The sequence below is a fragment of the Phytophthora cinnamomi genome (assembly GCF_018691715.1).
Source record: "Phytophthora cinnamomi strain GKB4 chromosome Unknown Contig16, whole genome shotgun sequence".
NCBI lineage: Eukaryota > Oomycota > Peronosporomycetes > Peronosporales > Peronosporaceae > Phytophthora > Phytophthora cinnamomi.
Genome location: NW_027150949.1, coordinates 1215246 through 1239784, shown reverse-complemented (window position 1 = coordinate 1239784; position 24539 = coordinate 1215246). Strand labels below are relative to the sequence as shown.

General features: G+C 49.9%; 6 protein-coding genes across 6 annotated transcripts; 2 read left to right on the top strand and 4 right to left on the bottom strand.

Annotated features, from left to right (window-relative positions):
* Nucleotides 1-1070: 1070 nt before the first annotated feature.
* Nucleotides 1071-1946, bottom strand: IUM83_02493 (Serine/threonine protein Kinase; the record flags this gene model as incomplete). The annotated part of the gene is made up of 1 exon (XM_067926418.1): nucleotides 1071-1946. The coding sequence occupies one exon, from the start codon at nucleotides 1944-1946 to the stop codon at nucleotides 1071-1073; it is 876 nt and encodes a 291-aa protein (XP_067796669.1).
* A 612-nt stretch (nucleotides 1947-2558) lies between these two features.
* On the bottom strand, nucleotides 2559-3027 carry IUM83_02492 (putative thioredoxin; the record flags this gene model as incomplete). Its single annotated transcript, XM_067926417.1, has 2 exons — nucleotides 2559-2622; nucleotides 2708-3027. 2 exons carry the CDS (start codon nucleotides 3025-3027, stop codon nucleotides 2559-2561), a joined length of 384 nt encoding a protein of 127 aa, XP_067796703.1.
* Nucleotides 3028-5157: 2130 nt separating this feature from the next.
* On the bottom strand, nucleotides 5158-5474 carry IUM83_02491 (uncharacterized protein; the record flags this gene model as incomplete). The annotated part of the gene is made up of 2 exons (XM_067926416.1): nucleotides 5158-5217; nucleotides 5295-5474. 2 exons carry the CDS (start codon nucleotides 5472-5474, stop codon nucleotides 5158-5160), a joined length of 240 nt encoding a protein of 79 aa, XP_067796704.1.
* Nucleotides 5475-9730: 4256 nt separating this feature from the next.
* On the top strand, nucleotides 9731-15300 carry IUM83_02490 (Ferric reduction oxidase 8; the record flags this gene model as incomplete). Its single annotated transcript, XM_067926415.1, has 5 exons — nucleotides 9731-10141; nucleotides 10225-10415; nucleotides 10488-10812; nucleotides 13917-14421; nucleotides 14507-15300. The coding sequence occupies 5 exons, from the start codon at nucleotides 9731-9733 to the stop codon at nucleotides 15298-15300; spliced, it is 2226 nt and encodes a 741-aa protein (XP_067796670.1).
* A 1580-nt stretch (nucleotides 15301-16880) lies between these two features.
* IUM83_02489 (uncharacterized protein) lies at nucleotides 16881-17480 on the bottom strand (the record flags this gene model as incomplete). The annotated part of the gene is made up of 1 exon (XM_067926414.1): nucleotides 16881-17480. One exon carries the CDS (start codon nucleotides 17478-17480, stop codon nucleotides 16881-16883), a length of 600 nt encoding a protein of 199 aa, XP_067796479.1.
* Nucleotides 17481-20857: 3377 nt separating this feature from the next.
* IUM83_02488 (family 31 glycoside hydrolase) lies at nucleotides 20858-23509 on the top strand (the record flags this gene model as incomplete). Its single annotated transcript, XM_067926413.1, has 1 exon — nucleotides 20858-23509. The coding sequence occupies one exon, from the start codon at nucleotides 20858-20860 to the stop codon at nucleotides 23507-23509; it is 2652 nt and encodes an 883-aa protein (XP_067796746.1).
* Between the last annotated feature and the right edge of the window lie 1030 nt (nucleotides 23510-24539).

The window sequence follows — 24539 nt, the reverse complement described above, 5'->3', positions numbered from 1 at the left end:
CAGCCCCTTTCATAGATGATAAACAGTTTTAGCAGATTTAGGAGGAGGGTCAATTTACAAACAATACAGTTCTCATTTTACCTAATCTAAGTCACTTGGTATCTTATCTGATTTAAATTACATTTGTGTATTCAAATATAATTAACTCAAGTAATTACGAAGTACTTACGCTTCCTCATACACGTAGCGCAACGAGTAAGCAAAGTAGTGAGTCAAGTTAGACCCACTACATACTTGGCACCGTCGAGCTCCAGGATGGGCACCTGGCCGAGCGACTGCGGGTTTTAGCGCTCTGAAGTCGGCGTGCGGGACGCGCTGGTCCGTGAACGCCACGCCGCCGTAGTTGAAGATGAGTCTCGGCAGTTCGGCGCGGCCCTCGCCGTCGAAAATGTGAGCTTGATGCTGGGCTGGGTCATGGTGGTTGCGGACTTGGAGAGTGGTTAGAGCGGAGCGAATTCGCGAATGAAATGTGCTCGGTCGATACCAGTGTTCGAGTTCAAGAGTGTTCACTCCGCCGGCAAATAAGGGAGCGGTGTCACGTGAAAAGCGCCAGACTTGGCACCAAGGTGATGCAGCGTGCTAGTGATTGCGACATACAGTACATGTAACTGAGCCAACACCTTTGCACGGACACGCAACCAACTTGTATTATTTTGTATTAAACACGTCGTGAGAACTAACCCGATGACCTGATGAAGAACCGACAGTACACATGTAGCCGCGTAGTCCGGGGCATCATGAAGTTGTGTCTCATGTTAAACTTACCGAAGCTCCCGCTCGTAGTCGCCGGAGCGTACGTAGTATTTTCGCAGTCAGAGCCACAAGTTGATCCTGCGGCATCAAAGTAGAAAACATTATTAATACGTGTTTACAGGACAACTTCACATAAACCTTTGTCTGTGCCAATTCCGATCCAAAGCCACGGGAAATCCGCCAGCAAGTATCGAGCATTCATTGCAGCGGGTCTGTACGAACTCCCAGCGTCGCCGGTGGTACAACTAGGCAAGCTACACGAAATATTGTTCGGCAAACATGTATACCTCAAACTAAAACGCGTTGCAATTATTAAGCTAAGCTCCCGTCGCAGCCGGCCTCTGCATTAACCCATGGTGGTTCAGCACTTGATCGATGGTCAACCGCTCCGCCGGATCGCACTGCAACATGCCGTCCAGCAGCTCCATGGCGCTACCCTCCAGTAAGTTGGTGACACCCCAAATGTTCAGTACCTCACGCACACCGACCTGCTCGAACGCACGGAAGGCCGAATCTTCCTGCGTCGCTAGTTGCACCAGCGGAGATCCCGTCACGAGGATGAAGAAGATCATGCCGAGTGACCACATGTCGGCTGCCTTGGGATCGTAGACACTCCATGGGGCCACCACCTCCGGCGCCATGTAGTACGCCTTGCCCACGCGGTCTACGCACAGCCGATCCGCTCTCGCGGCCAGCCCGAAGTCTCCAATCTTGCATACCCCTCGACTGAGCATGACGTTCTCGAGACTCAAGTCTCGGTGGGCTATGTTGCGGCTGTGCAAGTAGGCGACGCCCGAAGCCACCTGCTTGACCACTGCTAGAGCGTCAGCACAAGCGAGGCGGCGGTTCTGTCCGCGGCTCACCGCGTAGTACAGGTCTCCGCCAGCACAGTACTCGAGCACGAAGTAGAGCGTGTGGCCCTCAATGAAGTCGTCCAGGTACTGCACGATGTGCGGATGCGGAGCCGTCTCTGCTCGCTGCATGTTGGCGAAGGCTTTCTCCTGTCGTGGGTCGTCGAGCGAGTGCATCCACAGGTGGCCCATGTCCAGAAGGTTCATTGCGTGCACCAGGGACACGGACTTGAGCACCACGCGGCGAGGACGAAGGAGCTCGTCGGTGCACAGATAGATGGCCCCGTAGGTCGTTTGGGCCAGCTCGCGCACGACGCAATATCGGTTCTGGATGAGCGCCATGGCCAAACTATTCGGCTTGGCCGCCTCGACGAGAATTAGTAACTGGTCGTGTCCATTCTCGTCATGGATAAGATGCTAGATACGTGTACGAAGCGAATATATTGCTGAAATGGTATTCTTGAAGATACCTTATTCGAATATTTGTTCTCCTACGTATTCAGTCAATATTTGTTGAATTTCTTGCACCAAAAAGGCACGCCTCGGACAAGTTGACAATGCGGACGTACAGATCGCACTTGGCGTGGTTGGCTCCAGTGTTGCAATTTATTGCCTACCCCGTGCTTACAAAGAGTAAGCAGGAATCTACCTACATGGATTGCATACGTTTTCAGGCAGGGAAACACTGAAACGACTTGGTCAAGAAACTTGAAGATCATGATGGGCCGGGTGATGGGAGGTCCACGAATGGATGGACTTGGACATCAGAGTGCATGAACCGAGTCAGACGCCGTCCACATAGCGTCTCGAACTTGAGATCGCCATCGCCGCAGTAGCAGCTGTGTGCACCGCCACCCCACTCTAGCAGGGAGATTATGGGCGGCTTCGTTGCCAAACCCAGGTCGCCACTGCACGCACCCTTTTGGGTCAAGTGCGAAAGCAGCCAATCGAAAGTCATTCGAATGATACGTGCGGCGCAGCCGCGTCCGGGATCGCTGGGGACTCAGTGAAGCTGGCGCTATCACATGGCAAAAAAAATATTTAAATATTTTTATCTGTTAAAAATATTTATGTTTATTCGTGTAAGTACGAAACTTAAGCACTTCCGTTTTGTATCGGACATAATCTGACCACCGCGCTCTATTAGGTGGGACCCAATACTTTCAGTGGCCATCTCGACGTCCTTGCACACGCGGAAAATGGGGAAACAGTCCACATCAATCTCCTCGCAGACGTTCTCCGGCTCTTCGGTGGTCACCTTTAGGAACTTGACGGCCAGGAACTCGTTCTCCGTCACCTGCGTCACCTTGGGGGCCACCATATCGCAGCCACCGCAGCGCGGCGCCGAGAGCTGCACGGTGGTCAGCTGCTTCTCGCCTATGGCGGCCTTGAAGTCCTCAGGAGTCTTGATCTCGACCGGCATGGTCGGGAGTGGGCCACCGCCGCAGGGCTACTTCAGCTTCAAAGGCGGCGGAGGTCAGTATGGCGATGAGGCCAGTATTCAGGAGATTACTGTGTTATACCGTGCTCCAAGTGATCCGTTTCAGCGGGGTTTGACGTATAAAAATGGTAAAAATTTCATAAAAATTGAATAAAATATTTTTTGATATTTTTATTTCGAAAAAATCCTTCCATTTTTTTTTTTTGCCATCGCTGGGCTAACTGAGTGGTTCAATATAGTGGCGAGGCACGCAAGCGTATCTTGCACGGATGCGTTGAGCTTTTTACTGGAGCGGGACACCCAGCGGAGGACACAGTCGTCGCCTTTGCTGGACGTGACTCCCACAGATGATGAAGCACGTGGCGTGCCTTTCCTGGATCGGGAGATGGCGATCGGTTATGAAAATAGTATTGGCAATATAATCAGCTTGTTTTCGCGAAAATAAGTTTTTTTACAACTATTTCGCTTCAGGATCCTGTCGATGACCATGTCATGTCTGTGGTGTTTGAACTGTACTGTTTGGTAGCTGCACGTTCATGCGAACATCGTCTCTCATGTATCGGTGAGATTCTTCGCCACTTTGGCCTCCGTATTTTTTTTATTATTATTTACTACTCGTCCAACGAGCCCAGCATAACAGACTCGTAATCGGGTACCAGAACCCGGGTAAAATGCTTACCCGACCTAATATACCTGGACTTCGGGTAGGATGCGGGTACCCGACATCATCCCTATCTATAATGTTGCATACAGTAGTGTATAACCGCTTGCCTGCCTTTGTTATAGATATAGCGCGCTTCTCTGTGCCCTATTCATCCCCAGAAACCACAGTGCTTGTTGCTGAAGCTCGACATTCACTTTGCGAGACGATAGCAACATGAAGGCGCCGTGCTGGACACAGTTTCGATATATGTGGAAGGCCACAAAAATAGCCTCGAGCTATTGCAATGGAGGAACGCAACAGGTAAACCAACATATCCGAAGCTTGCGATGGTGGCAAGGGCGGTACTGTACATTCCGGCGTCAAGCGCAGTATCGGAAAGCAATTCCTCCACTGCGGGAACCGTAATGTGTAAATTGCGAAGTTCCCTCAAGCCATCGATGCTAGATGATATTCTCGTAGTGAGATCTAATAGCGATCTCATCGACTGAGAGTAGGTTCATTAAAGATGAACCCGCAAAATATTGAACATTTTGCTTCGAATGGCTCTGTTTGTAGTATTTATGTAATGGGCCGCCCGAACTTCGCTGTCGGGTGGGTGCGGGTACCCGAGATGAACCAGGTGATGCGATCGGGCCGGGCGGGTAACCCGAAAATCGCCATTTTCGAGCTCTGCAGCATAACTTCTTGGTCGGGTTGTGACACGAGTCAGCACGGATGCAATTGTGAAAGATGCGGTGTGGAGAGCATAGTTAGCGATGAACGGATAGTGAAAGTATTGGCGTCGTCTATCTGCAGAGGTTAACCCTTCCGTTAAATGACATATCCCCCCTCAAGCTTATATTCTCCGCTGGAAGTCAACACTCGCTGAGAGATGGCCAGCGCTCAACCAATTCGGCACTGGTTTAATTTACCCCACCGTTCTTCGGTAAAGAAGTGCTGCTGGAAATAATCACGATCTTGTGTAAGGCTAATATCTTCAGTCGTTCAGTAGTGCTGCTCAGTTGTACTGGAGTTAAAGAGGTAAGCACCCGTGGTGACATCCTGTGGCAAACATTGAACATAGCAGACGGCTAATCACCCCCTTGCTTTACAGCGCGATGCATGAGTTGGTAGATAAATCACCAGCCGGACAAGCGTTGAAAGTAGAGAAATTCGTAAAATGTTTCGCATTGGGAGCCGACACTTGGGTTGTGAGTTATTCTGGAAAGGAAATATACTGGAATTACGGGCTGTAAGCCTTCTTGAGGCCGACACCGCTGATTATAATAAGCATTACAAACAAGATGCCATACGCCAGAAGCAGGCCTTCCTCGTCATCGATCCATCTAGTGTTGGCGGTAGATTTCTTCGCAGCCGCCCCAATTTTCTCCAGTTGCGTTTTCGTTAGTCCGCTTTGTTTCTGTAGCACCGCGTTCCTGAGGTTACCCAAGTCGTCGCTGTTCTTCAAGCTATTGACAAGGCCCGGCTTCTGGTAAAGTGTCTCGACTTGACTGGCAACCGCGGGGTTCCTATCCAGCGTCGTAGCAAATGAAGGATTCCGCTTCAAGAAATTGAGACCGGCCATTCTCCCTTTGACAAAACTAACCAGTTTGCTGAAACTTGGAGTTCTCTCTTCGGAAGTCGCGTCTACCGAGTTGCTTGCCATGAGATAGCGATGGTTGGGCTCTTGGTTGCTGATCAAAATACTGGTATCGTCGTTTGTAGTACCGTTGACACATGCTGCGAACACGGCGAACACGAGAAACAGAATATAGATCAGACCCATTCTCGCTGGGAGACGTTGGGGTGGTCGTAGCGATTCAAGTGTTGGCGCTTGGAGGCTGATTCAGAAATGAACTGGGGTTGGGAAGGGCCTCCCGTAACAAATCTCCAAAGAGGACATATGGCTTAAAATTCTCTTAGTAATATGATGGTAAGAGTAAGATGGTAAGCAATACAAATCCTCTATATACTGTATAAGCGTATGCCGCATTTTGTAAGCGGTTCAATTGAAGAATTTTGTCAAAACGCTATGTTCTAGAAATTGTCTGCCTTTTCAAACCGAAAACCGACAGTCTTTTGCAGCTATTCCGACCCCAATCAACTCATTTGAAGATCAATACGCATCGCGTCGATAAATTGGAGGGAAGTTTGCCGTACCTGGGTGGCCATCTAACAATTGAGTTTCATGCTGTATCCTTTTGATGTAAATACCTCTAATATTTTTTGGCTGCGACGGAAACGATAAGGAATGGCTTGCTCAAGACTTGAACTTCAAGTGAACTGGTGATATGGAAAAGCCTCGCCAAATCAAATGCGTGATCTTTGTGTTTGACGATGGCTTCGAAACGGTCCACCTTCGAAATTGTCTTCTGGAACATTGCGTTATTTTACCAATTCAACATGCAACCACGACTTCACGTGTCCACATAATAACAGGTAACCAATATGGCCCCCTAGAGGAAAAATGGATACCGGTTTTTTTTCGTCTGCTGCTGCTAGCGCCGGACGTTTCTATTAATAACCCGGTCTCATATAGAAATGATTACATGTGATAACAGTACATAGTGCCTGTCGGTCGTGGTTCTCGACCTACCCACGTTTTTCGTTCTACATCAATTCACAAACATACGGATCCACCCTATCTTGTAGGGTGCAAAGTTACGTACGTACATGTATTGTGATTTGCAGATATTTTGTCGCTCGGATTTAGGGCTTAGATCGATCTCTGAGATAAAATAATTCGAAGACATAAAAATGCGAGACGGTAGTAAATCGACCTCCAGGCGTAGGTAAGTCGCACCACCTCTTCCTACTTAACATATCGGGCGCATCGTTGGCTCTCAGCACACCGAGGTAACGTCGCCGGCCACTGCTACTCCGGTACGGCTCTGTTGGACGTGTTTAATTAACGGCTCGTTAGCTTTGTCTGTGAGTGCACGAGCGGCTCCTGCAACACTGGGCTTTCCGCTTCTCTGTGGCGCGAGCAGCTCCCCGCCATGTAAGACCACATGTTGATACTACGCTACCATTTTACTTTAGGAAAAGCGTTTCGTATGAACCGCTGTAGCTCTTCTAAATAAAATATAAGGTGGGCTTTCACGTACTTTCGAACACGGGTAACCACGGCACTCGGCCAACGCGACGAGCGGTTGGTTCGATCTCCTTCATCAACCACACCATCGGTCAAAAACAACTTGTACCAACGTTGCAGTGTTCGCACGTTAGGCCAAAATATATCGCTAACATACTGCATACAGATTCCATACACATGCATAAGAAAAACAGCTCGTCAACGGTAGTCGGGAGAGTGCATGCTGTACTTGTGCACGATGAAGGTTTTCGGAAACTGCGGTGCTTCGACAGATCGGCAGCGTGATCTGCCGACCACTCGTCAAGTGTCCAGATGTAAGTGTCCAATTGCACATGTTATATATATAAATCACGGCATTATAATCCGTACACAGCCACCGCGATTTAAAATAAATCGGCCCGAATTGCGTTTTTGGATCGGCAATTCGACCACAGATAGCGTAAATCGAGATCGATATCGAGGCTGGTGAAAATAACTTGGTCGAGTTAGTGGCCATCTGTTTTTATACCGGGCGCCAGATATTATAACTCGGGTAAAACACTGGTGAGAGTAAATGTATAATAATGTATTATTAAAAAAAGTTTGTATTCAGTATAGATGATAACCTCTGACGCTACGTGACGCAAAACAAAATCGGTCTTAACTCCTAATTACGGATTCCTGTTTTTATTTAATCTCCAAGTCCTGGGTATCAGCTTCATTTTGAGCTACCCATACTACTAGTGTGTCGGACAGGGTGCCGTTCGGGCGAAGCCGGCACGTTCAAAATTCAAAAATTGTTATTTTTTTCTTTTATGGTGATTCGGATGTGTTTTAACACGTAGGTTCCGATTCTGCATCCGTTTTAAACATTTTGCTCCGATTTTTTCATCCTGATGGTTTCCCGCTCGAGTCCAGCAATGGAGAACAACGACGGCGTGGCTCCAACCGAATGTAGGGACGCCTACGAATCGCCCACGCCTTCGTACGAGAGCGAGCGAGGCAGCGACAAGTCTGTGGAGGTGGACGAGGTATTTAGGCCGACATCGACACAGTGCTAGATGCAGAGCGGCGCTCCAGACAGCCTACAACGTCAGCAACGACACGCTCACAAGGTAAGGCTTTAGCACTAGAAATGTTAAAGGCAAAACAATTCCAGCCACCAAATGGATTATGTGCACCACATTACAGATTTTTAAAAGGTTTATTTCAGCATATGATTTTACTTTTGAAGTGGTTCGAGCTGGTCTGCATTATTACATACTACAAGTAGTGGAGTTCCAAGATGCTGTAGCACGGGTTTGCTAATTGCCTGAAAAGTGCTCTGGATGTTTTTGCAAGTCGTGCTTTCTTCAAATCGCCAGAAAACGTAGCCTTAAATTAAAAATTGCATGGACCACCTTGGTTTGCAAAACTTGCAAGTAGGATGAGAAATGGTGTAATCATGTATATATAATCATGTACCGACAAGAAGATAGCACTACCACTTAGCAAATTGAGAAGACCACTAATCGGTTATCGACCACTCTTCCTCCTCTTATATATATAATCATGTACCCCTTTTCCCATCCTACTTTCAAGCAAGTTGCAAACCCGTGCTACAGCATGTTGGAACTCCACTATGTAATAATACACACCGAGAAGTTGACCACCTGAGGGTTCATCAAGTATCTATTCGTCGCTGAAATTTGATGAACACATTGGTAATGATATGATATACCTTATAGGCGTCCAAAAGTGTGCTTTTTTTGCTGCTTCATTTTGTCCTTGGGCATGTGTACATTATTACATAGTGGAGTTCCAACATGCTTTAGCACGGGTTTGCAACTTGCCTCTGGTTGTTTTTGCAAATCATGAAGAATGGGTTCTTTCTTGAAATAGCTATAAAATGTAGTATTAAATTAAAAATTGCATGGACCAGTCATTTGCACCTTGGTTTTGCGAGTCATGAAAGGTGAGGCTGTCTTGCCTGGAAACCTACTTCGCGTCAAGCCAAAACCCCAAGTTCCGCGGTTCCTGTGGTCCTCAATGCCCTTCCCGACAACTACCGACTTCGACGAGCTGCTAATCTGTACCTATTACGCTGCCACGCACAAGACCCGAAGGAATGGAGGCCACTTATTCAGTTCCTCCTCGCCTACACACTCTCAGAAAAGAGAGATCCAACGTATGCGACCGCTACACTAACCAGGAGGCTTAATCAGATGACGCTTAGCTAGGGTAATGAACGCGAGACCGCGTTTACTAGTCTTCTATCTTTTTGGTGCACAAGTAACGTAGGATGCCCCGCAACTTTACTGATGCGTGTACATCGAAGTACTAAATGTATGTACCTGGCAGGCTTCAACCACCAGGGATAACTAAGCATTGATGTGATGAAAGGTGACCAAGCTGCCGTCAGATTTGTTTTTCTACGACTTGTAGTAGAAAGCCTAACTTGGACACGGCAGCCATTTAATCCTCCATAGATGTATCGCAAGAACAACGCGGGTGTTCCGAAGACAAATATATCTCAGCGTTGATAACACCAGATATAGTTTCCTGGCGACGACTCTCTAAAAACTGAAACAGACCACTCCCAAGACTCCGTTGCTCTTGTCGCGTACAGCATCAACGCATCGCTAGGGATGGCGCTGCCGCTGAATGAAAAGGAAGGGGTCTTTGAGCACCAGCTACACAATATCGAGGTTCCGGCTGAGGCTGGACACGTCGATGCGCTATCGTCCCTAGTTTTCCAAACTGATGATTTAGCCGAGTTTGGGGAAGCGACGGCTATAAGTGAAGAACGCCCGCCTGCTCGTAATCGTAAAAGCGAGGTAATGAATTCGGCAAGAGTTTCGATCGCAACGCTGGGGTCGTCAGGAGCCACGTGGCCGGAATCCTCGCAAGAACCACGACCGTCTGTCGCCAATGTTGTTGCTACAGAAGTTGCTACTTTCTTCGATGTGTTTGGTCCGCTAGGGATACCGATGATTCTTGTTTTTCTGCTCTCGGCAGCCTGGACGTTTATGCTTGCAGTGATTCAGGTCCTTGCTGATGACATGGCGAACATGATCATGAATACTAGTGAATTCGACAACGGTAATTTTTGGCTGCTTCCCAAACCAAAGACGGCACTTGTGGTTTCTTCTACGGTGATGCTTGCACTGTTCGGCGCCGGCTACACTGGACTCGCGGTGGTCATGCTATTTTTCTATCGAGGTGGAAGTACCAACAAACCAAAGCACGCGCAACATTCGACTACTTCTTCCCTTTCGGATATCGCCAACTCTACAAATGCACCAGCTCCTGTTATAGACGACTCGGGGCGAAAGAACCATTTGCAACTATTGATCGCTTGGGCTGATAATTTGCCAGTGGAAATTCGCCAGCACTACTACGTAAGTGTCTAGATGTTGTACCAATCCTTCCTATGCATTGACGTTGTTAACCGACTGCCTGTGTACGCTATGTCTTCTATTAGACTGCCGCGCTAGATCTCCCAAAACTCATTTTCCAGACTATCACGCTTTACACATACCTGGACAAAGGCTTTCCCGTTCCGATCATTTACGTCTACTCGGCCCTTTTGCTCTGTAGCTGGCTTGCAGTCGGCTATCGGAACCAACACTACGTAGCGGACCCAGCTTTGATCATTACCCGGCTCTACTATACGTACGTACCGACTATCAAGGCCGTTTTCCCTATTTGAAATGCGTGCTAGCTAACATTCGCTGTTTCGTGCAGCTTTGACTTATTTTTTGCTGTGTTCGCGCCGTTAGTGGTGCTCATCTACTTCATTAATTCTTTCAAGTTCGACCGAGCTGCGTTTCTTACGAAAACGGAGACTCTCAGTGCTGGCACATTCGATACCGTTGCTCGCCTATTTGGAGACCCTTCCCAAATCTCCAGCTTCTGTAATGCTTTCCACTATCTACAATTTTCATCTGGCACGACATTATTCTATAAGTCGGCGCTAAATCTGCTGTCACTCTACAAGTGGAGAAAAATTATATTCACGCTAATTCATAACCACCGCGAGCGTCAGCTGGAGCGGAAGCGGAAAGCATTGGTTGGTCCGGTCTCAAGCGGCACATCACGCCGTAAAAGTCTCAAAGCTTCCTTGAAGAAGAAACTATCAGCATCAAAGCCCACGTTTGGGAAGCACTTTTTGCTTAAGTTCTTTCTCTCATTATTTTTTTGCCTCGCTGGAATCGGCAACTTCATTTACTCCATTGGAGCTGTAGAATCAACCAGGGATTTGTGCACCAATTACAAAAAGTGCGTTATTACGAGCTACCAATGGAATTTTGGAGAGAAACATTGCACGTGTCTTGTGTTTGCAGACCGTCAGACAGCACCAGCCACCTATGCTGAGTGGACGGATCCTGAAGATGCAACATCTGATCTTGCTGAACTTGCTCTAGCGGGACAACTACGTATCATTCAAATTATCAACCATGCCCTTCCAAGCCTACCGGAAGAGTTAAGGAGATGTCACTACCTTGAGCAGCTCATTCTGGCCTATACCAAGACCGAGGTTCTACCAGAATGGATGTCTGAGTTCTCCCACCTCGAGTACTTGTACGTGTATCATTGAGAATAGATAGGTTTTGATGGCTTCTCACATGAATATGATTTGCCTTGCTATATGAATTGGACAGCCATGTTGAAGGTGATTTCACGAGCAGAAGACTTTCAACTGTTCCAGACGGCATATTCGACAATATGCCGCATTTGACGTTCTTGCACCTGGGTGGCATTCCGAACGTGACCAGCCTTCCGTCACTTTCTTCTCTCTCGAGTTTGCGCTACCTGACGTTAGCCGTGTTGGATTCGCTTCCAGAACTGCCAAGCTTTGACGGGTTGTCGGCGGTCAGTGACCTGAATATTGTCAACGCGCCACTCGTTACGACATTGCCGCCGTTAGCCCCGCTAGTAAGTCTGTCGTCATTGGGAATTCGCCCCAAAACCGCTGTTTGCTGCAATGGGTTCATATCGGGCACATGCGATCTGACACTAGCCCAGTGTTTACCAGTAGCAAGCGATAAATTCACGCTGAGCTGCACAGATAAACGTATTTTGGACGAGGACAAAGTCGTCGTCGATTCTTTTGGAACTTCCGTTTGCCCCAACATTGCTGCCGTCGACCGGGAAGCTACTGCTCCAAGTAAGTACACGACGGATGAGCTATGTGATGGTGTTTTATACAAGAACTGCACTCTTAACGGGAAACAAGGCATTTGCTACAACACCCGCATGATGGTTATAAACTGCGAGACTACGTCCGGCTACGTCGCGATGAGAAAACTCCAGATCGAGCGAGGAGTTGGAGATGCTTGCGATCTGGAAGTGGAAGCGTGGCTTGGATGCAATGCATCATCAAAACACAAAAAGAAAACAACTCAATTAAAGTTGTAGCTGGACTTTTGCGACCTGAATGACTTCGGCCGTGTTCGACTTGTGCAGATAATAACAGGATTGGGGCGTAACCAGCTGCTTCAGCTGCAAAATACCAGTAGCAATCTTACCATAAACGTGGATATGCGCAAAGAGCTGCTTTATCCCTAAATGACTGGTTCCGAAAAACAGGGTAGGGCTGTTTTTCAAAGCAGTCATTTCAATGTCCTGTCAGTAGCGACCACATGATGAGATGTGGTCCACATCTCATCTTGCACAGTGGGAAACAAGCATGGCGGTATCAGAAATGAAGAAGAGGCGCTCTTGGACCCTGAGGAGCACCAATTTCTTCAGTACTAAGTTATTAGCTCGCGCAACAACGCGTCGTTAAGAACCGACAGCGCCACCCTGACTTGTCTGCATCAAGGCAGCGATAGCCTGTACCAGCCTCAAGGCGTCGTCGTCACCACCGTCTATTGCGGTTATGCAAAATGGTACTCCCTGGAGGATTTATACCTCTCTTTAATAAAACAGGTTACTATTTATTATGAGGCGACCGGATTTGCGGTTGCTGGTTCTGTATTTCCATTCAACCAGTCCGTTCAACACAACCGGTAATTGCTGCATTTGACGTTTTGAAGTCGAACACGCCCTTAGATTTGTATAGAATAGTTAATAGCAGAGGTCCGAAAATTCAATAATATATTGGATTGGGTATGAACTAGAGCATTAATAAAAATTACAATTTGGCAAAGTGCAATAATAAAAATTCCCTCAATTCCCTCAATTTAAATATATTGGAGATCGTTTTTGTTATCGGTAAACTGCTTCAAAGTATTTCTCTCTCGCTAATACCAATGCACTTAGCGGATAGCTAGGCTTCCCAACAGTTTGAATAATAGATGTGAGCAAGCTTGATGGTAGTGCCCCGGCGTTCTTTTCTCTGGGGCGTCAATTCGTGTGGCTGGCCACGATAATAGAGCAGTTGACCATAGCGTTTTGGTCAGTTGGCCGTGACTCTGCTTCAGTTCCGGGATAAGCCAAGGATACTAAAATTTGGTGCAACCTCCACATCTTCTTAAGGAGCGGGCTCGGTTGGTGCGTTATCGCGTTATTGTACATGTATTGGAGTCGGTGATTACCAATAATAAATTAGTATTGCAAAAACCAATTATTCACTGAATCGCAAATATTATTTAGGACCACTGGTTTACAGAAAATGACGATCAGTGCTGCCCTATAGTTTTTTTGTCATGCCGTATGCTTGAGTTACCTCATGCATCTTTTTATCATAACTGACGACTTAATACATTGGTTTATCAAGGAACAGTCGCACTATCACTCCGCATGTAGGTTTTGTTTTTGTGGCTCAAAAGCGGTATCCGTTTCTGTGTTTGCATTCGATGGCCTATATTTGGCTTAGGACTGATGTGATACAACTCCGTCATCGCTCAACCGAGGTGCCACTACAGTTGTTACTAGCAGCCTGCCAACATCAGCCCACTCTTCGATTCGATTTCGACTGACCAACTCTAAGGACCATATAAAATTGTTTATTGGCATCTCAACCCGGTCATCGTGGACGGCAGGGCAACGAGTTCGATCGTTGGCGTTGCCAACATCAACATTTCGGCTGATCAACTCCAGAAAAGCGATCGGAGCTCCGTTAAAGTTCCCAAGCAGGTGCCTATTCAATGGGCAGAACGTCTAGCTCCCCTCGGAAACCTCGTTCAGTTTGTTATCTTCGCGTCGATGCTAATGTATGCCTTCGGTCAGCTCTTCTTTTTTTCGGACGGGTATGCGACAGACGTCAGCGTGACAATCGGCAACTGGTACGGATATCCCACTAAAGCAGCGGATCACGAAGAGATGGTGCTGCCTACATTTTTCTTCCTGTTCTGCTTCATCCCAATGGTTGTGGCAATTCTCCTGTTCGAATTCCTGCGTCATTTCAGCGTGCGCCGCATCACGTCCAGCCATATCCTGCGTTTGACTAGAATTCTTCTGCTCAAGCCACGTATCATGGGGCGTGTGCTTCACAAAAGCTACGGAGAATTTCTCTTCCTCGCCTTTATTATTGGCGGCAATATTTATGAGTTCCAGTATTTCTACCGAGCTAATATAGCCCCACTGAAGGAGTTCAACGCGAGTGTAGACATGACCACGTACTTGCAGACCATCGCGCTTACATTCGGCTGTCTACAACATGGCGTTCCTCTTCCTTCCAGCCACTCGAAACTGTGGTTGGATGGAGTTTCTGAACATTTCCTACGCGAATGGAGTTCGGTACCATGCCTGGTTTGGGAGGCTCACCATCCTGACGGCGTTGTTACATTGTACTGGCTTCTATTGGTCTTGGATCCGAGAAGGGACGTGGGTGGAGGATGCCCTGCCGTGCTTCAAGAACTGCAAAGTCGGCGAAGACGGTCAGTATCGCTGGACAAACACGTTTGGTACGATTGCATTGCTTTGTTTCCTGGCTATCGGAGTCACATCCACGGGAAGGATCCGGCGCAAGATGTACGACGTATTCTACTGCGTCCACCACCTCTTCATCATCGCCACCATCTTCGTGGTTCTTCATTGGAACTCGACGCTCGCGTGGCTATTCCCTTCCGTCATGATGTACACAGCATGTCGCCCCCTCTCCAGTTCGAACGCATTTACTCCGGTCCCAGTTCGCGAATTTACTACACTCTCGAGCGATGTTGTCAAAGTAGTACTGGAACGCTCTACGATGCACGCTGGCGAATTTAAAGTCGGGAACTTCGTCTACTTGAATGTGCCTGCTATCTCCAAACTGCAATGGCACCATTTCACGATCAGCTCGTCACCTCAAACTAGCCCAAATACATTCACCATTCTACTCAAATCGCTTGGTGACTGGACACAAGAGCTTGTCAAATACCCAGTCGAGTACAAGAAGAACAGCATTCTACCTACCGTCTACATGGACGGCTTCTACGGCGCATCGTTGGAGTTCTATGACGAATATGCGACCGTGTGCCTCATCGGTGGAGGAATTGGTGTCACCCCGGTGCTCGCTATCCTAGAGGACCAGGTGGCGAAGCTGCACAAGAGCACAAGTTTGAGTCAGAAGGTGTTCTTCGTCTTCACGTTCCGAGAGTTGTCACTTCTTGAGGAGATCCACCCGCTTTAATGCAGGTCAAGGAGCTCGACCCGCAGGAACAATATTTTAGCCTACACCTCAGCCTCGCTTGACCTCCATCCGACGATCAGCTCGACTATCAAATCGACCACAGTCGCCTAGCCTGTCCGGGAAGCTTCATGTGTCAGTTATTAACTATGACACTACAGTCACGAAGAAAGTCCCGGTGCCGTTTGCAGAGCCACTCCGCTCTCCTATCAGCCGCGTGATTGTGTACACGACATCGTTTATCTTGGCATTGCTCATATGGATCATCGTCAAGTACGGCAATAAGATCCAGGTACACGACGACAATTTGTGGTCGCTCCAAAACTTTGTGGAGATTACCCTCGTGATCCTCGTGGCTCTGCTCGGATTCCTCGTGTTTTCATTTATCGAAGACAAAAAGAAGCAGAAATCTGCGAGTACTTCTGGACAAGCAGCCACACCTGGAGCAGTGAAAACATACGCAAGCGACGTTCACACTGTCTGCGACCTCATTACAGAATACCGCGTGGAAGCGGGCCACCGCCCCAAGATAAACGAGCTCATGCGAAAAGTTCACCATGAACACAAACAATTCATCACTTCCCGCCCGGAAACCGTAACCAACGGCAATTCAACCATTGGAGTCTTCATTTCAGGGCCAAAGGCACTCAAAGACTGCACGGTAAACGCCATTGCCGACATTGGGGCCCTCGACTTCGACATCCACGAAGAAGAATTCAAGCTGTGAGCGCAACACAGTGCTAAATCAGTGTGCTATCATTCTTTCTAATTCAGTATGCATATTTTTCATTTTTACGTACACTTCGCGTCTGTGACAACGTTTGTAATCTATGTTCCGCACATGCCGCATGTATGTGATACTAGTCGATCCGATGTCCTCGTCGAGTTGCTCGCTTGGAAGTCTGTCACCACCTCGCTACGCCGAGCATGAAGCAGTTTTGGTTCGCACGCTTTCCAGTGCGTCATCAACGCCGAAAGATGGCCCACGGAGATGACACACGCGAGCGTTGTCAGCTCTGGGCTTTGTGACGATGTACTTGATGTGTTTGCCACATTATTTGGAGTAGAATTAATATTTTGTGAATTTTGGTTATGATCCGGAAATTACGGGAAAAAAGAAAAACTGACGAAGCGGCCCAAAGCATGACGTAGGTAATTTATCCTGGTGATATCGATGGAACGCCAGGACGACGTTCCTCTCCTCCGTCAGCGCGCACTCCAACTCGTGCGCAACTCGGAGGGCCTTCGGAAGAGAGAGAGACTGAGCTCCTGGATGTGTTCGACGATGGTGTAGCACTCTTTTCGATGCAGAAGGAGCGTCGTCTCCAGCGTCAAGAAGAATCGCACAAGATCAAGAGTCTGGAGAGAAATCGGGTGGTACAGAGATGGCTGCTGTTGATCCATTGGCGCAGTCACTCGGTGCATTTAAGCTTTTCGTAGTTTTTAATGGAACTCTATCTTGGAGATAGTGATGGCCCAAGTTTGTTGTCGGGATGGTCAATTCTTCTAGCAAAATTGACGCTACTCCAAGTCAAAGACCTGCGTGATCAAGTAGTGCCGCAGTTCAAGCCGAATGCTTACTGCTACAACACCGTAAATTCTTGTACAACGCTGAGATTGGCGCTACTGGCGTCGATCACCAACGCTTCCGACGTCGCATTGTACGTGAACTCGAGTTCGCCACCACTCGGACTCAACGTGACGCGAGACGGACTACTCGAGACGCCCAGCACCACCACACTCTCGATGGCGTCAGTGAAGTCCTGTCCGCTGTAGTTGCTCCAAGTCACCTTGCTACTAAACACACCACTGGTGACGCTGAACTGGACAATCGTTGACTGCTCGTCCCCGTTCACAGCCTCGATGTCGTCCTGGTACAGCTCGCCGCTGGCCGTTCTGTTGGCGGACAGAGCGACCAACAAGTCGTAGGGCGCCTTGCGAGCTGCCGTGCTGGTGAGCGCGGCCTGGTGCATCGGCAGCACGGATCCACCGCAAACGAGCACAGGCATGTCGTAGAGACTGACGTTCCACGTCACCGCGGTGCCGGTCGAGTCGGTCTTGGCGTAGTCGAAAAGGTCGAACCGGACGTCCGATGGAACGTAGTCCGTGACGTTGGTGGCAACATGGTATTGCCGCACCACCTTTCTCCGAGAAGCATTCACTGGTAAAAGGCGTAGGACCAGTATCTTGGAGGGGTAACGGGCTGGGGTGCTCCAACACGACTCATGTCCTCACCGGGGACTCCTCGGTGGTAACTTTCCCCATTGCTGATAGACATTTGGCGGGTAGACGTAGAAAATGGGTGATTCTGAGCTTGTAGTTACTGAGTTTACAATTAACACAGGGCCCCCCACTTGATTTATTGGATCGTCGACAGCACGGGCATGAGTCAGCTCATTCATTCCAAAGACAGGTCTTTTTCAGTATACGGGGACCTACACGTATTAGAACTGGACCACATACTACTATGATTTGGTTCATCGATGAAACCATGGTACGTGCGAGCGGGATGTTACACTCGTGCGAATAATCCCCGATCGATAAATCAAGTGGGTAATCTGTCAACTCCGGCACCATCTTCATTGAAGACTTCAAACGCGGGCTCCAGGATGTACGTACATTTTTACATTTAAAAAATGTGTGAAGACTAGAGCATTGAACTGTCCATCCGAATTTGCAGCATGTATTACCGCACCTGCAATGATTTATCCAAATTAAAAGTGTGTGGTATATTACAGGAGCTGTTGGTACATGTATCGTTGTCTGTGCTGCTAACGCCTTCGTCCATCGAGTGTATTTTTTGCTGACCAGCTACAGGTACCGAATCGTGCGTACCATGCTCAAAAGTGAAGATCCACGGGATCTGGTTGAAGTTGGTCCTTCCTTTTTTCCGTATGGCTCGTGAGTATGGTTGCTGCTTCTGTTTGGAACAGTGCACGCATACAATGCACTTCCACAAACGTGATCCACAGTACGGTAACGCGCTTTTAACAACACACACCAAGAACATGCGGTTGCTTAATAAGTATAGGACAGCCGGTATTATATATAACGGAAAATGCCAATTAGTATTGCGGTGCCAAATAGAATACCCCCTGTAGAATCCGATCATCTCGTTGACTATACAATTCCTATTGTACCTACGCCAATTAGTATACCTCGCGTTGGCATCCTAGAGCACGACATCCGGCACTTGCGCTGCGGAAATATTGTCAGTTTTCAATTCGCTGTCAACAACAAGCACCTGCACCAACCAACCAATGCCACCATGCCTGGATCCCGCCTCGCCAAGACCATGTCGGAGAAAGCGGTCGTCACGTGGATCGAGGAGCACCGAGAGGTCCCAGCAAGGGCTGCCAGGACAAACTCTCGACTGTTTCATCAACGAATGGAAATCGTCGGACCGCGTGCAGTACACGAAAGGTGGAAACCCGAAGCAGCCTCCAGTTACAGACGTTGCTCAGTGGGTGGAAGCAGTCTGGAAAGATGTGCCTGACGACGTTGTTACTCGGTCTGTGGCAGCGGCAGGATTCGCTCCCTGTTACCAAGATTGGCACATCAGTCGCCATGACGTCTATGGAAAACTATTTTGCCGCAAGTGGCTCTCTCGCGACGATGATTCCGATGACAACGATGTTGAAGAGGATCTTCTCGAAAATCTGGATGAGTTCACGATTTGGGACTCCGAGGATTCCGTCTAGGCAATAGTTTACCTCCTCCTAATTGTGTACCTTGCTAAGAATGAAGTGTGTTCAATTCGATTGTATACAGTGCACTAATTGGCATTTTCCGTTACTGTAAAACCTGTAATTATGCCCCATGGGGCAAACCGTTAGTACCCCCCTGCTAGGGTGGGATACTATTAAAGGTGGGGTACTATTAAAGGTATGGGGTACTATAGCAAAGTGAGTCATGTAGATTCAGGAAGAGTCCTACAAGCCGCGTGTGCTTGCTTAGAGATCAGCCTCTCCGATGATGCCGATGAACGCGTCGCCATCTTCAGACTCGCTGCTGTTTTCAGCTTCCACAAGTACATCGTCGTTGGTAGATGCAGCCGCGCGATGTTCAGCCAGCAAAAACACAAAAGCCTATCCGTCGATAGAGAGCTGACCATCCGCTCCGAGGAACATCGACGGAAGCTTGTGATGATGGTCTCGCTAGACATATCCTTCCAAGCACGGCTCAGTCAGCTCCGAACTACATCGTTTCCCGGTACTTTCACGTTACCACATCGAGTGTACTGAAAGTTGCTGCTCATTTTCCACTCGTCAATGCTTGTCATAGTGTTGTCCTTGAGAGGCTTGAACCACGCGTAGTCTGCAACTTCTCTTCCACGGTGAACCTGCGCTTCATTGTCACGACTCAAGTTTGACAATGAGAGAGATCGAACCAAACCGACGAGACCTTGTTAAGCGCCAAAGTTGAATCTTGCTTGCCCCGGTCATCTGATCACTCTGTCAGAGGTGGGGTACTAAAACAGGGAGGGGGCACTATAGCAAGTTAAAGGGGGGGAGCACAATTACAGGTTTTACAATCAATATATATTATTATTCGGCGAGGGGTTCTCGTTCGGGGTGTATCAGCGTTTGCCCAAACCATGGGCTATCGAGCACAAACGGATCAAGTATAGGAGGAAGCGGGGCGTTGTACTCTGTTGTTTGTCGCCTATCGCTCGATAAATCAAGTGCCGAGACCTGTGGGCCCCGATTACCTCAAGTTGGGGATTTGTCGTCTCCAAAGCCAGCTCCAAGTTCATCCTCACACGCAGGTGCTACTAACGTTATTATGAGAGTACATCCATATCCCCGCATTAAAAAGCTATATTCTACGCAGCTTTCGCTCATCAAGTGTCTCCTTTGCCCATGCTCAGAGCTGCGCCCAAACATGTACAATGCACGTACACAAGCACCAAAGCGACGGGTCTGCTGACGATCTGCTTGGGTCCAAGGGATCCGGTTGAAGTTGGCCCCTCTTTTTTCCGTCTGGTAGGCGTTACCACGAAGGTGAACACTCGCCGTTTCTGCTACAACACATTCTACAAGCATAAGGCTTGTAGCTTATGTAGGACCAGTCGAATGCAACGAAGCCGGCAAAATTGCTCAAAACAGAGAGCGTCTTACCCATTGTGTAAGACTTCAAGTTTTAGCCTGCCTACGATCTCCTGGACCAGTGCGTGATCTGTAACATATTCTGTAACACATTTGCTGATGCATAAACCGCTTCTTCCGTCAATGTATCTGATCGGATCTCAATAATGTCGACGATCCATCTCCATAAATCAAGTGCGGGGCCTTGCGTTAATTGTAAACTCCAGTCGCTCCCTCCAAAAGTATCAGCTTTTAGCGGTCAGCCCTCCTAAAATGTCCACGCGGAACACATGTAGAATCTACTTTGTAGGTCTCAAGGTCGACCACTGCCCACCTCGTTGCCATCGATCGCCCCACCTACTCAACTCGACTCGACTCGATTCGCTCATTCCGGAATTTGCTCCGCGTATCACAAGCTCCCGGCTCCTCCGCGTTTTCGACTTCAGCAACGCACGCATCGTCAGTCACCAACCATGCGCCAGTTCCGACCGGTGCGCTTCCTGCTACTCGCACTGGCCGCTGCCTGTCACTATGGCAGTGACGTTCAGGCTGCGACCAACGAGACCGCCTATCTCACGACGTCGGGCTACTTCGTCGCCAACGTCACCGATAGCGGCGCGGCGCTCAAGCTCCAGCTCACCCGCAACTCGACCATCACAAACGCCACGTACGGCGATGACATCGACGATCTCATGGTCGAGGTGACCAAGAGCTCGAACGATGCGGTGCGCATCAAGATAGCCGACGACGCTGGCAAGCGTTGGCAGGTCCCGCCCAGCCTGTACTCGAAAAGCGCTCTCGGGAGCAATGCCTCCACCGACGGCGTGTGGTGGTCAGCCAGTGGCTCGGCCACGACCTTCACGTACACCTCAAGCCCTTTCACCTTTCAAGTGACCCGCAAGACGGACGGATACGTGCTCTTCGACTCGTCCGCGATGTCGCTGGTCGTCAAGGACAAGTACTTGCAGATCGCAACCACTGTGAGTCGCGATGTCAGCGTGTTCGGCTTTGGCGAGTCTACGCAAACCAACCTGCGAGTCCAAGCTGGCGACAAACGCACGCTGTGGGCTCGTGACGAAGGCTCCGCCAACGCCAATGTCAACTTGTACGGCTCGCACCCGTTCTTCATGGGGGTCAACGGAGACGGCCAGGCGCACGGCGTGCTGCTGCTCAACAGCAACGGCATGGACATGACGCTTGAGGAAGACAAGATCGTGTACCAGACCATCGGCGGCGTCCTAGACTTCCACATTGTGGCGGGGCCCTCGCCGGCGGAGGTTGTCGCACAGTACACTGCTCTCATCGGCCGCCCCAAGCTGATGCCGTACTGGTCGTACGGGTTCCACCAGTGCCGCTACGGATACAATTCGAGCGCTTCACTGCGCGAGGTGGTGCGGCAGTACAAGGCGCACGAGATTCCGCTCGACGTGATGTGGGCCGACATCGACTACATGAACGACTACGAGGACTTCACGTTGGACCCGGTCAACTTCCCCGAGGCGGACATGACCGAGCTGTTGGCGGAGATCCACGACGCCGACCAGAAGTTCGTGCCGATCGTTGACCCGGGCATCCCCGACGACGACAACCTGTACGCGTACACGCGCGGCCTCGAGATGGACATCTTCGTGAAGAACAGCGACGGCAAGCCGTACCTGGGCCAGGTGTGGCCGGGCCCGACTTACTTCCCGGACTTCTTCCACCCGGACGCACAGAGCTACTGGGCCGAGCAGTTCACGCAGATGCACGCACTCATGGCGTTCGACGGTATCTGGATCGACATGAACGAGCTCTCCAACTTCTGCAACGGGCTCAACTGCTCGCGCTCCGCCAACGTCACGTGTCCGAACGCGAGCTCACAGACCACGTGCTGCCTCGTGTGCGCGGACGATGAGAGCGAGTGGAACAGCCCTCCGTTCGCCATTAACAACGACGGAGACCGCACGGTCATCAACTACAAGACCGTGTCGGCCAGCGCACAGCAGTACGGCGGCGTGCTGCAGTACGACGCGCACAACCTGTACGGCTTCACCGAGGCCATCGCCACCAACTCGGCGCTGGAGACCGTGCTGAACAAACGAGCTTTCGTGCTCTCTCGCTCGACTTTCGCGGGCTCGGGAGGCCACACGGCGCACTGGACGGGGGACAACGCGGCCACCTGGAACGACTTGCAGTGGTCGATCCCCACCGTTCTCAACTTCGGCATGTATGGCGTTTCCATGGTGGGCGCCGACATCTGCGGCTTCGCGGACAACACGACTGAGGAGCTGTGTGCGCGCTGGACGGCGCTGGGAGCCTTCTACCCCTTTGCGCGCAACCACAACGTGAAGGGCGCCAATTCGCAGGAGACGTACGTCTGGGCCTCGGTCGCTGAAATCGGCCGCAAGTTCATCGGCATGCGCTACCGACTGCTGCCATACCTGTACACACTGGGCTACGAGGCCCACGCAACCGGAGCGCCGATCGCCCGCGCCTTGTTTTTCGAGTTCCCAGCCGATATCAACGCTCGCGCCTCGCCGTACGTCGACAACCAATTTATGCTCGGCAGCTCGCTGCTGGTGGTGCCGGTGCTCGCTGAGGGGGCCACCAACGTCACGGGGTATGTCCCGTCGGGAGTCTGGTACGACCTCTTCGACTACGCCAAGACCGACTCGACCGGCACCGCGGTGACGTGGAACGTCAGTCTCTACGACATGCCTGTGCTCGTTCGCGGCGGATCCGTGCTGCCGATGCACCAGGCCGCGCTCACCAGCACGGCAGCTCGCAAGGCGCCCTACGACTTGTTGGTCGCTCTGTCCGCCAACGGAACGGCCAGCGGCGAGCTGTACCAGGATGACATCGAGGCTGTGAACGGGGACGAGCAGTCAACGATTGTCCAGTTCAGCGTCTCCAGTGGTGTGTTTAGTAGCAAGGTGGCTCGGAACAACTACAGCGGACAGGACTTCACTGACGCCATCGCGAGTGTGGTGGTGCTGGGCGTCTCGAGTAGTCCGTCTCGCGTCACGTTGAGTCCGAGTGGTGGCGAACTCGAGTTCACGTACAATGCGACGTCGGAAGCGTTGGTGATCGACGCCAGTAGCGCCAATTTCAGCGTTGTGCAAGAATTTACCGTGTCGTGGCAGTAAGCATTCGGCTACTGGCTTGAACTGCGGCATTTCTTGACGATGAAGGATTTCGAACTTGAATACACCTTTGGTCCAGCTCTAAGTGTTTCTAGTGCTCAACTTCTTCGTTGCGACTGACGAGCGGAGACGCGATAGCATGTTCGATTACTGGGGGCGAGTTGCGCCGCCAACTTCCAGAATTATCTACTGCTTCGAGGCCTTTGTTTGGCATTGTTGCGCTTTTGTGCGTATTGAAAGTCGCATGCCATTCCAACGGATCGGTCGCCAGCATAATGTGAAGTAGCGGAGCAAACGCTTCAAAGCAGCTGTGGGCCGTTTTCAGAGACTTGAACATTACTTCGATATTCGCAGGCAGTTCTTCGTGTTGTGCATCCGCACTGTGGGCGTTTTTAGCTTCGCCAACGTTTGATGTGTTCTTGGCGTTATTCCGTAGTAGATAGTCTTGCTTTTCCGGGGACTTACTGTTTTGACGGGTGACAACTTTACGTCGAAGGGAAGACAACGGAATACGATCCGAGTTAGGAGGGCGATCGCTATCAGCCTCCTTTTCAGCAGCTTCCTTCACGACAGGGGGGTTTGGGTGCACAGCTGGTTGTCTCTGATGTTGAATTGCTTGAACAGCTTGCAGTAGAGCTGCCCCCCAGTGCTCCTCCATATCGTTCCTAGAGCACGACGCAATGTGCTGCCCCTTTAGATGTTTGTAGGCACGCTCACATAACTTGAGAGCGAGACGAGTAAAAATTTGTCCTTGTAACAGTTGAACAAATGCCTCAGAGCTCAGAGATAGCAAATCACAAGCCCGAACTGTCCGAACAGTGTAAGCGCTGATCGTGCACCCCAAGAGCCCCCGCTCTCCGAAGTAGCTTCCACTACGAAGACCGACCGGTCGATCCAGAAGTGAACGGCTTTGCATGCTCAGGTGGCCTTTGACCACAAAGTACATGGCTCTCACGATACTCCCCTCCGTCACTACGCTTTCGTCGCGCGGGTAGCACTCGAAGCGCAGTCGTTCGGCTAGGGAGCGCGTAAA